Source organism: Rhinoderma darwinii, unplaced genomic scaffold (assembly GCF_050947455.1).
Source record: "Rhinoderma darwinii isolate aRhiDar2 unplaced genomic scaffold, aRhiDar2.hap1 Scaffold_2260, whole genome shotgun sequence".
NCBI lineage: Eukaryota > Metazoa > Chordata > Amphibia > Anura > Rhinodermatidae > Rhinoderma > Rhinoderma darwinii.
In genome coordinates, this window is record NW_027462578.1 from 7,501 (window position 1) to 20,682 (window position 13,182).

General features: G+C 44.6%; 1 protein-coding gene across 1 annotated transcript; it reads left to right on the plus strand.

Annotated features, from left to right (window-relative positions):
* The first annotated feature begins 1,880 nt into the window (after positions 1–1,880).
* Positions 1,881–2,870, plus strand: LOC142702043 (olfactory receptor 52D1-like). Its single transcript, XM_075848171.1, has one exon. The coding sequence runs from the start codon at positions 1,881–1,883 to the stop codon at positions 2,868–2,870; it is 990 nt and encodes a 329-aa protein (XP_075704286.1).
* Positions 2,871–13,182: the final 10,312 nt, after the last annotated feature.

Sequence of the window (13,182 nt, forward strand, 5' to 3'; positions counted from 1 at the left end):
AGGGACTCCATGGGCCTCCGTAGAGCAGCCATGCGTGAGGCCGAAAGCAGTTCACCCAGCAATGGACTGATGTATAGAAGAAAGTCGAATGGGTCCACCAACCGCACAGGCATTTAACCCCATCACTTCTTCTTCTCCACCCAACGACTACACAGCTCAAACACAGACACATCCAGAAACATGAGCTCAACTTTGAGTTGTTTTCTTTCCTAAAGTTGCACAAATTTCTACAAACCCAAGCTTGCAAATTGTGTGTAGACGGGTGGAAAAGAAAATATTATCTATTTTAGAATAAACCTGTAACAGAAAAATGTGGAAAAACTGAAGGGGTGGGAATTATTTCTGAATGCACGGTATGTGTATAAGCAACAAAACATCCCACCCAACATGTTCTCCATCAAGAAACATAAAGACAACTCCCCGCTGTCCCAGTTCCTCTTGCTTGTTTGCTAATGTTTTTGGTGCATGAGAAGAGTGAGAACTCTTGGAAAAGTGTTCAATGTGGACAACCGTGGTGCAAACCCAAACCCCAATACATACAAACACACATACAAAAAAATAGGCCCCCATCATGGTGTCACCCAAGACAAAAGGGCCTGGTGTTTGTTTCCTGCTCTCCACTCTTGGGCCATCTCACCACCTCCTTGTTGGCTGACAATAGAGTTGTTCTGGAGACAGGAGTCCTCCACAGTTTCTCACCACCCAATAGTAAAGTTGTAATCTCTCTAAAGACCCCATATCAGCTCCATGGTATGTCTCTATGGTAGGTATAAGTCTTGGGCCCCATCTATAGTAGATGTATCTACAGGTTTGTCACAGACAGCCGGCATTTGGTGTCCAGGACATGTTTTTGTAATATTCCTTTCTTTTGCTATATGGAGGCCATGTGATCTTTTGGGGACTAAATCCTCCTTCAAAACCATCAAATAGGATTGAAGGATCATCCACAAGGTGATTCTGCACATCTATCATCTCACTGGGATTGCATAAGCTTCCATTAAAGTACAGTGAATGTCGTACCAATCCTCATCCGCTGCCCATATCTTTGACCTCCCGTGTAGATAGACCTGCGCTCAGGAGTATTGATGTAAGACTTGTATCTCCATAGATGACATATCATAATCCAATGTAACCAGGACGTGTTCACCACATACATCAGAGAAGCCTCATTCACCTCACCCCTTCTTCTTATTTTGGTCCCAGTATTTTTCCGTGATTCGACATTTCTATCTTTTCTACTTTCAGATATTTTTTTTTTCTTATTTTGATGTTTCCTGTTTTTATTATTTGACAGAAATGTTTTGTGTGTAGACAAAATCTCTTCATGTTTTCCAGACGTAAAGTGACTGTGACGCGACCCTCCTGTTATTTCTGGGAAGTGTCGTCAATATAATGTTTCCCTCTTCTGGGAAATTCCATTTCAATTAATTGTTCCTCCTCCTAATAACAGCAAAACTGCTCTCAGGTTGAATATCATCCACAAATGGAAAGAACTTGTAGATTCATAGGAAATTCTGGTGAAATCGGGAGTATCCCCATATAGGTTTTCCATTGAAGGTCTCCATATTCCCGATGTCCTACAAGTGCCGAGCTTGCTGAGTAGACGATCTCCTACTAACCAGAGAAGATGTCCCTACTGAATCTGTACATGGGAGATCATTTCTACATCTGAGATATTGCTTTAAGTCATTGGTAATGGAGATTTCGGAGATATTTCCCATTTCCGCAGTGTTGCCTATGATCCAGCAGAGTGTTGTAGCTCATTACAGGGCACGGTGGTGACGTCTTAGTTAATCCCTCTATGAATTGCACTTTATATCATTAGTGTTTTTCTTTTACTTCACAGATGCAGGAAACATTTCACCAAGTGATTGCATTCGATGATGTCAAACTTGACCGGATTCCACCCAGATTATTTCATTTTACTGGGAATTCCCGGCCTGGAGGACTCTCATCTCCTTCTCTCCATCCCCTTCTGTATCATGTACGTAACGGCTTTGTTGGGAAATTCTATGTTAATGTTTGTCATTGCTACCAATGAATATCTCCACCAGCCCATGTACATCTTCTTGATGATGTTGTCGGCCACAGATATTCTTCTGTGCTCTTCTGCTGTTCCAAAGACCCTCAGTATATTCTGGTTCGATTCTCATGTAATTCTCTTTGATTGCTGCCTAATCCAGATCTTCTCCATCCATTACCTCTTTGTCATTGAGTCGTCCATCCTCTTGACCATGGCTTATGACCGATACATTGCTATTTGCTCTCCGCTGACCTATACAATCATCATAACTGCCTCATTCATCAGGAGGACAGCACTTTTAGCCATTATAAGGGCCTTCTGTATCATAACACCTCTTGTGCTTCTCCTAAATCGGCTTCCGTACAATGAAAGCCACATAATAGCTCATACTTACTGTGAGCACATAGCAATGGCGCGCAAGGCGACGGCAGACATAACGGTCAATAATGTCTATGGCTTGGTGGCTGCATTTTCCTCTACAGGACTAGACATGATGTTCATTGCTGGGTCCTACGCTTTCATCATTCAGACAGTCCTGAGACTTCCCACCTCCGAAGCTCGATCCAAGGCCTTCAATACCAGAATGTCTCATGTATGTGTTATCCTCCTCTTCTACATACCGGCATTTTTCTCTTTCATTGCCCACCGGTCCGGTCAAGGTAAAATCCCACCCTCTGCTCACATCCTACTGGCCAATCTCTATGTCATCGTCCCTCCAATGATGAACCCCATAATCTACGGTATCAGGACCAGAGAGATTAGACAGAGGTTGGCTGCCATGTTGTGTAAGCACAAGAGACATTTATTTTCTGTCTTTAACCAGGGCCTGAAGACCAGAACCTTTTAGAGATTCTCCCATCCCATCGGATCAGCCAAACGGCAGAAAAACAAAAAAGTCATTAATCAACAAATCAATATTATTTATCCTCCAATCAGATGAACCCTGAACTGTACGAGTCCACACGATGTGTTCATGATTCCACCCGCATCACCCCATCAGATGTCACACAAGTGTCATAGATCTATCAGCTCCAATGTTCAAAGAATAAAGGGACCACGTGTGAACTGAAGAACATCTGGGGGCCAGTGTGCACTGTGACAAGGACTGCTGCAGTTTCGCACCTCAATGATGATCAATGTCACCAGAAGACAATATGTACCACGGAAATACAAGATTATAGAAGTAACTGTATTGTAGGTGTAAATGATAGAACTATATGACTATTTATTATTATCATGATCATTATTATTATTTTTTCATTATTATTATTATTACTATTACTATTGTGTTTATTATTATTATTATATTCTCATGATTATTATTATTATTATTACTATTGTATTTTTTTATTATTATTATTATTTTATTATATTTTCATTATTATTATTATTATTATTATTATTATTATTATTATTATTATTATTATTATTATTATTTTTACTGCTACTACTATTGTATTTTATTATTGTTATTATTATGTTATCACTATTGTTAGTACTGTTGTATTTTGTTATAATAATACTTTTTTTTAATTATTATTATTATTATTATTATTATTACTATTGTATTTTATTATTGTTATTATTATTATTATTATTATTATTATTATTATTATTACTATTATTATTATTGTTATTATTATTATTATCATATTTTACAATCGGCCATTTTCTCCTGCATTGTGCAGGGTGATTAATAAATATTAGGCAATGTTCTGTTGTATTTCTTTATTACACCTTCTCTTTTATTTTCAGCTTCTCTTTCTCTTAACTTCTTTCTTCTTCTGCCCAGAGTAGGAAACATACAGGTGCCGGGAAGGATTTATTGACTGGTGTTGTAAACCTGTAATGGCTGTTCTATGTATATAAAGGTCACCTCCACCATTAGGCCCGGTGGGCGAGATGTTCGGGTCTGTCAGGGGTCGGAGCTCCCATCGGCACGTCATTATTGGGTCCCATGCAGTTGGACCTCATGTGAGATGGACATGCCTGGAGTCGCACCCTGAATACAATGAGCAGATATCTCTAGATACACACATTTCATTTCATATAAACTGCCGGGACCCAATCAGTGCCTGTAATATATAACACAGTTCCCCTCGGCCACATTTGGATGGTAGTCCCTCGGGCCCCTGATGACTTTCTTTGTTGACCGTGTCCTTGAGGTTCATGGTTCTTGGTTCATCAGTTACGTCTATAGTCGTCGTCGGTTGGTCAGTGACCATTGAGTCTTCTGGGAGCCGGTCAGCAGCTCTGATCACTGGCCTCCGGTAACATCGTCCTGTACAGACAGACAGACACTCTCACAATCTTCTGGTTCACCCTGAGCTCTGGACGGGATTCTTAGGGCCAGTTCACATGTAGCGTAAGTACTGCGGAATTTCCGCAACGCAATACATCGCGGGAAATCCGCAGCAAATACAGTAGCAGCAAAGTGGATGAGATGAAACGAATCCCCTCCAGACGCTGCGTAAATACTGAACGGAAAAAAACGCTCAGAGATTGACCGGCGGTGCAGAGTTTTATTCGGCAACATGTCAATTGTATTTACGTAAACGCTAGTAATTTGTTGCGGGATTTTCCCACTGAATTCAATGGGGTTGTAAATCTCACAAAAAAAATAGCAGTTGTTGTGTTTTTTGCGGCGGGTTCGCAGCGATCCAGCCGCAAAAAACGCCGCAAAAATGTATAATACTTACCTAGGAGTCTGTGTTTCATCCTCCTGGGATGACGCTTCATCCCATGTGACCGCCGCTGCAGCCAATCACAGGTTGCCGCGGTCTCCTGGGATGAGACGTCATGCTAGCAGTTAGGCTTTAGTTCTGCAGTTTTTCGCCGCGTACATTCCGGGCGAAAAACTGCACCACCATTTTGTGCGCTTACTCTCCCTGGAATTAACTGCGGCGCACAGGGTGGATACACTGCATGCTATTACGCAGCGTATTATCTGCCCCATGTGAACCCGGCCTTATAGTGTCTGTTCACTAGTGAGTATTGAGTTCCGGCTTCGATCTAGCATCAGTTTAGGCCTGATTTACACGAGCGTGTGCGTTTTGCGCACGCAAGAAACGCAGCGTTTTGCGTACGCAAAATGCACTTAACAGCTGCGTGTGTCATCAGTGTATGATGCGCGGCTGCGTGATTTTCGCGCAGCCGCCATCATTATGACACTCCGTTTGGATGTTTGTAAACAGAAAAGCACGTGGTGCTTTCTGTTTACATTCAGAGTTTTGACAGCTGTTGCGCGAATCACGCAGTTCGCATGGAAGTGCTTCCGTGCGACCTGCGTGGTTTTCAACCACCCATTGACTTCAATGGGTGCGTGATGCGCGAAAAACGCAGAAATATAGAACATGTCGTGAGTTTTACGCAGCGCACTCACGCTGTGCCTCTGCTTCACAATCCTGCCGTCTTCTTCCAAGCTCTGAGCTCACATCCTTCTGACCCCCCTGCTGGTTCAGTGTCTGTTTAGAGCAGAGATCTCGCAGTGTTGATCAATTATAACTCCCTGCGGCTGTCAGAACATGCTAAGAGATGTAGTTTCCCAACAGCTAAAATCACAATCCGGAGACCACTAGTATAGAGCAGGCCTAGTTGTACTGCATTGTGGAAGATGAGGGAGACATGACAAGATTATCACAGAATAAGTGAAAATGTTTAAAAGTGGAGTTATCATTTAACCCCTATTAGTGCTAGTATTATCAGCTAATTCTGCACCGGTCACCTGTAAGTGTTGTTATTATTATTATCTGCTAGATCTGCACCGGTCACCTGTAAGAGTTATTATTATCTGCTAGATCTGCACCGGTCACCTGTAAGTGTTATTATTATCTGCTAGATCTGCACCGGTCACCTGTAAGAGTTATTATTATCTGCTAGATCTGCACCGGTCACCTGTAAGAGTTATTATTATCTGCTAGATCTGCACCGGTCACCTGTAAGTGTTATTATTATCTGCTAGATCTGCCCCGGTCACCTGTAAGTGTTATTATTATCTGCTAGATCTGCCCTGGTCACCTGTAAGTGCTATTATTATCTGCTAGATCTGTTCTGGTCACCTGTAAGTGTTATTATTATCTGCTAGATCTGTTCTGGTCACCTGTAAGTGTTATTATTATCTGCTAGATCTGCCCTGGTCACCTGTAAGTGTTATTATTATCTGCTAGATCTTCCCCGGTCACCTGTAAGTGTTATTATTATCTGCTAGATCTGTCCCGGGCTCCTGTAAGTGTTATTATTATATGGTAGACATGCACTGGTCACCTGTAAGTGTTATTATTATTTGCTAGATATTCCCCGGTCACCTGTAAGTATTATTATTATCTGCTAGATCTACACCGGTCACCTGTAAGTGTTATTATTATCTGCTAGATCTGCCCCGGTCACCTGTAAGTGTTATTATTATCTACTAGGTCTGCCTGGTCACCTGTAAGTATTATTATTATCTGCTAGAGCTGCCCCGGTCATCTGTAAGTGTTATTATTATTTGCTAGATTTGCGACCCGGTCACCTATAAGTGTTATTATTATCTGCTGGATCTTTTCCCATGGTCACCAGTAAGTGCTATTATTATCGCTAGATCTGCCCCGGTCACCTGTAAGTGCTATTATTATCTGCTAGATCTGCCCCGTTCACCTGTAAGTGTGTAATGGATCTGCCAGACACAGCTTCTGTGTCGACGCCCGTGGTAAATCAGTCTGCATCTGCTCCTAGGTCTGATAGAGTGACTCGATCTGCTACCACTCAGGCTGGTAGGCTGAGGAGTGGGAGAACCTATCACAGCCTGGCCAGACGGTTCTAGCTCCTGCCCTCGGTCTATTTATACGTTAATTTGCTTCTTGTTTTTGCCTGTGATTCTCTCTTGTTTCCTGGCTCCGCTGTTCCTGCTAATACTATTGACCTCTGCTTCATATCGACCCTGGCTTTACTGACTACGCTCCTGCTCTGCCTCGTACACTCCTGGTTTGACTCGGCTAGTTTACTACTCTTGTTGCTCACGGTGTTGCCGTGGGCAACTGCCCCATTTCCCTTAGCTTCTGTGTACCCTTGTCTGTTTGTCCGTCGTGCACGTATTAAGCGTAGGGACCGTCACCCAGTTGTACGCCGTCGCCTAGGATGGGTCGTGCAAGTAGGCAGGGACTGAGTGGTGGGTAGATTTGGGCTCACCTGTCTGTCTCCCTACCCCGTCATTACAAAGTGTTATTATTATTTGCTAGATCTGCACCGGTCACCTGTAAGTGTTATTATTAACTGCTAGATCTGCCCTGGTCCCCTGTAAGTGTTATTATTATCTGCAGGATCTGTCTTGGTCACCTGTAAGTGTTATTATTATCTGCTAGATCTGCCCTGGTCACCTGTAAGTGTTATTGTTATCTGCTAGATCTTCCCCGGTCACCTGTAAGTGTTATTATTATCTGCTAGATCTGCCCCGGGCTCCTGTAAGTGTTATTATTATATGCTGGATTTGCACTGGTCACCTGTAAGTGTTATTATTATTTGCTAGATATTCCCCGGTCACCTGTAAGTATTAATATTATCTGCTAGATCTACACCAGTCACCTATAAGTATTATTATTATCTGATAGATCTACACCGGTCACCTGTAAGTGTTATTATTATCTGCTAGATCTACCACTGGTCACCTGTAAGTGTTGTTATTATTATCTACTAGATCTGCCTGGTCACCTGTAAGTGTTATTATTATCTGCTAGATCTGCCCCGATCATCTGTAATTGTGTTATTATTATCTGCTAGATTTGCGACCCGGTCACCTGTAAGTGTTATTATTATCTGCTGTATCTTTTCCCATGGTCACCTGTAAGTGCTATTATTATCGCTAGATCTGCCCCGGTCACCTGTAAGTGTGATTATTATCTGCTAGATCTGCCCTGGTCACCTGTAAGTGTTATTATTATTTGCTAGATCTGCCCTGGTCACCTGTAAGTGTTATTATTATTTGTTAGGTCTGCCCTGGTAACCTGTAAGTGTTTTTATTATCTGCTAGATCTGCCCTGGTCACCTGTAAGTGTTATTATGGTCAAGTGGAAGCATCTAAGCGTAACAACAGCTCAGTCACAAAAATGTAGACCCTGCAAACTCACAGAGCGAGGCTGACGACTGCACACTGATCACTCACTAGAGAGATCCAAACTTCCTCTGTAAGTGACATTAGCACTTCCGAAGCTTCATAAAATGGGTTTCCATGGTCGCTGCACATATGTCTAAGCTCAGCATGCACAATGCCAAATGGTGGCTGGAGTGGTGTAAAGCATGCCACCACTGGACTCTGGAGCAGCGTGTTATCTGGAGTGATCAATCACGACTCACTATCTGGAAGTCTGATGGAAGAATCTTGGTTTGATGGTTTGCAGGAGAACGCAACCTACCAGAAAGCATAGTGACTACTGTAACCTGTGATGGAGGAGAAGTAATGGTTTAGTAATGGGCAGTTTTTCATGGTTCAGATATATATTTCCAGTGAAGGATTAATGCTACAGCATCCAATGACATTTTACACAATTGTAGCTTCCAACTTTGCGGTAACAGTTTGGGGTTTGTCCCTTTCATGTTCCAGCACGACTGCGCCCCATCGTACACAGTGAGCTCCATAAAGACATGGGGTTAGGAGTTTGTTTTGGAGGAACTAGAAGAGCTGCGCATAGTCCTGACCTCAACTCCATACAAGACCTGTAATCTGGTGTAATTTGAAACACTGATTGTGAGCCAGATCTCATCTAACATCAGTGTCTGACCTCACAAATGGTCACAAATTCCCACAGAACCCCCAAAATCTTGTCTAAAGTCTCCACAGAAGAAATGTTACACCTGCAAAAGGGGCAAACTCCATAATAACACCCATGGTTTTGGAATTGAATGTCTAAGAAGCTTGTATAAGTGTAACGGTCAGGGGTTCACATACTTCTGGCCCCATAGTGTATTTACATATGTATTTAGTAACCTCATACACTTAACAAAAATAAAATGATCACAAAATAAGGTCCTCACTGTTACATAAAATCTTGAGGATCTGCGTGTTACAACTCCTGTGAGGTGCGTCGGGGGTTAATGGACATTTTGGTGTAGAATATGTCTGCTGTGCCTTTAAAATGCCTCTTGGTGCAAGACTGGGTGGAGTTGTTGTAGTTGGGTTTACGCCGTGACATTCCTTGAAGAGGAGTTGACAATCAATATATAGAGGGGTTCTGACACCACAAAGTTGTTAATGTGTGATCACAGGCGTGTCCGAGCAAACCATCTGTCTAGTCCGGCGAGCTGGAGAGCCAACTTAGAAGAGAAGTCGGGTCAGCAGGGCGGAGGAGGGCCGGGCAGGGCGGAGGATTGCCCTACAGGGCGAAAGCTGCTGTTTACCGGAAAGGGCTCAAGCTGTCGATAAAGAGGGGCCTGGGAAGAGACGGCTTCCTTATGAAGGGGGGGGGTCAATAAAAGCACCCACTTAGTGGTACAGGTCTGGTCATGGACTGCACATCCGCCTTCTACAACCCGTGTCTGTCCGTCCATCATGGACTCCACATCCACCCTCTGAATCCAATATATGTCCGTCCATCATGGACTCCACATCCACCCTCTGAATCCAATATATGTCCGGCCATCATGGACTCCACATCCAACCTCTACATCCAGTGTCGGTCCAGCCATCATGGACTGAACATTCACCCTCTATATTCCGTGTATGTCCGGCCATAATGGACACCAAATTAACCCTCTACAACCCATGTCTGTCCGGCCATCATGGACTCCACATTAACCCTCTACATCCTAATATCAGCCCGGCCATCACAGACTCCACATCCAATCTCTACATCCCTGTGTCTGTCTGGCCATCATGGACTCCACATTTGCCCTCTACATCCTGTGTCTGTCCGGCCGTCATAGACTCCAAATTCATACTCTACATCACCGATTCTGTCTGGCCATCATGGGCTGCACATTCACCCTCTACATCCCGTGTTTGTCCGGCCAACATGGACTCCAGATCCATTCTATACACCCCGTGTCTGTCCGGCCATCATGGACTCCACATTCACCCTCTACATACCGTGTCTCTTTGGCAATCATGGACTCCACACTCACCCTCTATTTCCCGTGCCGTGTCTGTCTGGCCATCATGGACTCCACATTAACCCTCTACATCCTAATATCAGCCCGGCCATCACGGACTCCACATCCAATCTCTACATCCCTGTGTCTGTCTGGCCATCATGGACTCCAGATTTGCCCTCTACATCCTGTGTCTGTTCGGCCGTCATGGACTCCAAATTCATCCTCTACATCACCGATTCTGTCTGGCCATCATGGGCTGCACATTCACCCTCTACATCCCGTGTCTGTCTGGCCAACATGGACTCCACATCCATTCTATACATCCCGCGTCTGTCCGGCCAACATGGACTCCACATCCATTCTATACACCCCGTGTCTGTCCGGCCATCATGGACTCCACATTCACTCTCTACATCCCGTGTATGTCCGGCCATCATGGACTCCACATTCACCCTCTACAACCCATGTATTGTCTATCCGGCCGTCACAGACTCCACATCCAACCTCTACATCCCATGTCTGTCCGGCCATCATTGACTCCACATTCACCCTCTATATCCTGTGTCTGTCCGGCCATCATGGACTCCACATTCACTCTCTACATCCCGTGTCTGTCCGGCCATCATGGACTCCACATTCACCCTCTACATCCCGTGTCTGTCCGGCCAACATTGACTCCACATTTACCCTCTACATCCCGTGTCTGTCCGGCCATCATTGACTCCACATTCACCCTCTACATCCCATGTCTGTCTGGGCATCATTGACTCCACATTCACCCTCTAGATCCCATGTCTGTCTGGGCATCATGGACTCCACATTCACCCTCTACATCCCGTGTCTGTTCAGTCATCATGGACTCCACATTTACCCTCTACATCCTGTGTCTGTCTGGGCATCATTGACTCCACATTCACCCTCTAGATCCCATGTCTGTCTGGGCATCATTGACTCCACATTCACCCTCTAGATCCCATGTCTGTCTGGGCATCATGGACTCCACATTCACCCTCTACATCCCGTGTCTGTCTGGGCATCATTGACTCCACATTCACCCTCTACATCCCATGTCTGTCTGGGCATTATTGACTCCACATTCACCCTCTAGATCCCATGTCTGTCTGGGCATCATGGACTCCACATTCACCCTCTACATCCCGTGTCTGTTCGGTCATCATGGACTCCACATTTACCCTTTACATCCTGTGTCTGTCCAGCCATCATGGACTCCACATTCACCCTCTTCAGCCCATATCTGTCCGGCCATCATGGACTCCCCATTAACCCTCTATGTCCCATGTCGGTCCAGCCGTCACAGACTCCACATCCAACCTCTACATCCAAAGTCCCTCCGGTCATCATGGACTCCACATTCACCCTCTATATCTTTATGTCTGTCTGGCCATCAGGGACACCATATACACCCTTATTCAGTGTCTGTCCGGCCGTCACAGACTCCACATCCAACCTCTACATCCCTGTGTCTGTCCGGCCATCATGGACTCCACATTCATCCTCTGTATCCCGTGTCTGTCTGGCCATCATGGACTCCACATTCACCCTCTGTATCCCGTGTCTGTCCGGCCATCATGGACTCCACATCCAATCTCTACATCTCGTGCCTATCTGACCATCTTGGACTCCACATTCACCCTCTTTATCCCGTGTCTGTGCGGTCATCATGGACTCCACATCCATTCTATACATCCCTGTGTCTGTCCGGTCATCATGGACTCCACATTCACCCTCTACATCCCTGTGTCTGTCCGGTCATCATGGACTCCACATCCATTCTATACATCCCTGTGTCTGTCCGGTCATCATGGACTCCACATTCACCCTCTACATCCAGTGTCTGTCCAGCCATCATGGACTCCACATTCACCCTCTACATCCCTGTGTCTGTCCGGTCATCATGGACTCCACATTTACCCTCTACATCCCATGTCTGTCCAGCCATCATGGACTCCACATTAACCCCCTACATCCTGTGTCTGTCTGGCCATCATGGACTCCACATTAACCCTCTACATCCCGTGTCTGTCCAGCCATCATGGACTCCACATTCCCTCTATATCCAGTGTCTGTCCGGCCATCATGGACTCCACATTCCCTCTATACATCCTCATGTCAGCCATCTGTGCACAGCGATAATGAGGCGGGCAGAGATAAGAGAATGGATTCCCTAGACTGAATGTCATAATTCCCCCTTTTCTCTACATGGACATTTTACAGCAGTGACAGGGGACTCTGAGCCAGAACAGGAACGTGTCTCTTGCGGCTACTGCATTTCTGCTGTGTATAAATCCTGGGCATGGTCCATGTGCTGAGTACAGGTCTCCAGGCTTCTCCATCACCATGCTGGACGTTATCTACAGAGCGGTGAGGCTGGTGCTGCCGGGAGATGAGGAGAATGAAGGGTAAGATGGGCACAGCCACCACTAACCATCTGGAGATCCCCCACATAGAGGAGCGAGAGATTCTGAGCACCAGCATAGGGCATGACCCAACTTATCTAGAGATGGATGGAGAGCAGGACCTTCACTCCTACTAGAGTTGAAGCTTTTTCCTTTGTATCTTGTGGTGTATGTTCTTTATAATTCTGACTGCAGAGCGTGATGTGAGGACAATGTAGCAGAGCTGGGTTTTTATTGTATCACATTCCCATAAAGCTGCAGGTAAACCTGATGTTTGGTGATGTTATTTATAAAGCGCCCACATATTCTGCAGCGCTGTACAATAAGTCTGAGGTCACTGTGACAATTACAACAAGATACAATCTTAGAATATAAATATAAGGAGAGCGGACCCAGTAACAAGCCAATCACTGGCAACGAAACAAGATGCACAAAATAAACTGTCCAATGACAAATTCTGTTCTGCTACATTAATATGTTGGTGCCATGTTATTTATCCCGTTATTAATAATAATAATAATAATAATAATAATAATAATAATAATAATAATAAATAACAGATAATAACAGGGGTCATGAGTAGGGGGGTCTACCCAACTACTACTACTATTATAAGCTTACACTCTACAGGAGAGAAGACCCTGCTGATCATAAGAGCTTACACTCTACAGGAGAGAAGAC

Excerpts from the sequence above, each read along its gene's own strand:
- LOC142702043 (XM_075848171.1), top strand. The coding sequence starts at position 1,881 with ATGATGTCAAACTTGACCGGATTCCACCCAGATTATTTCATTTTACTG.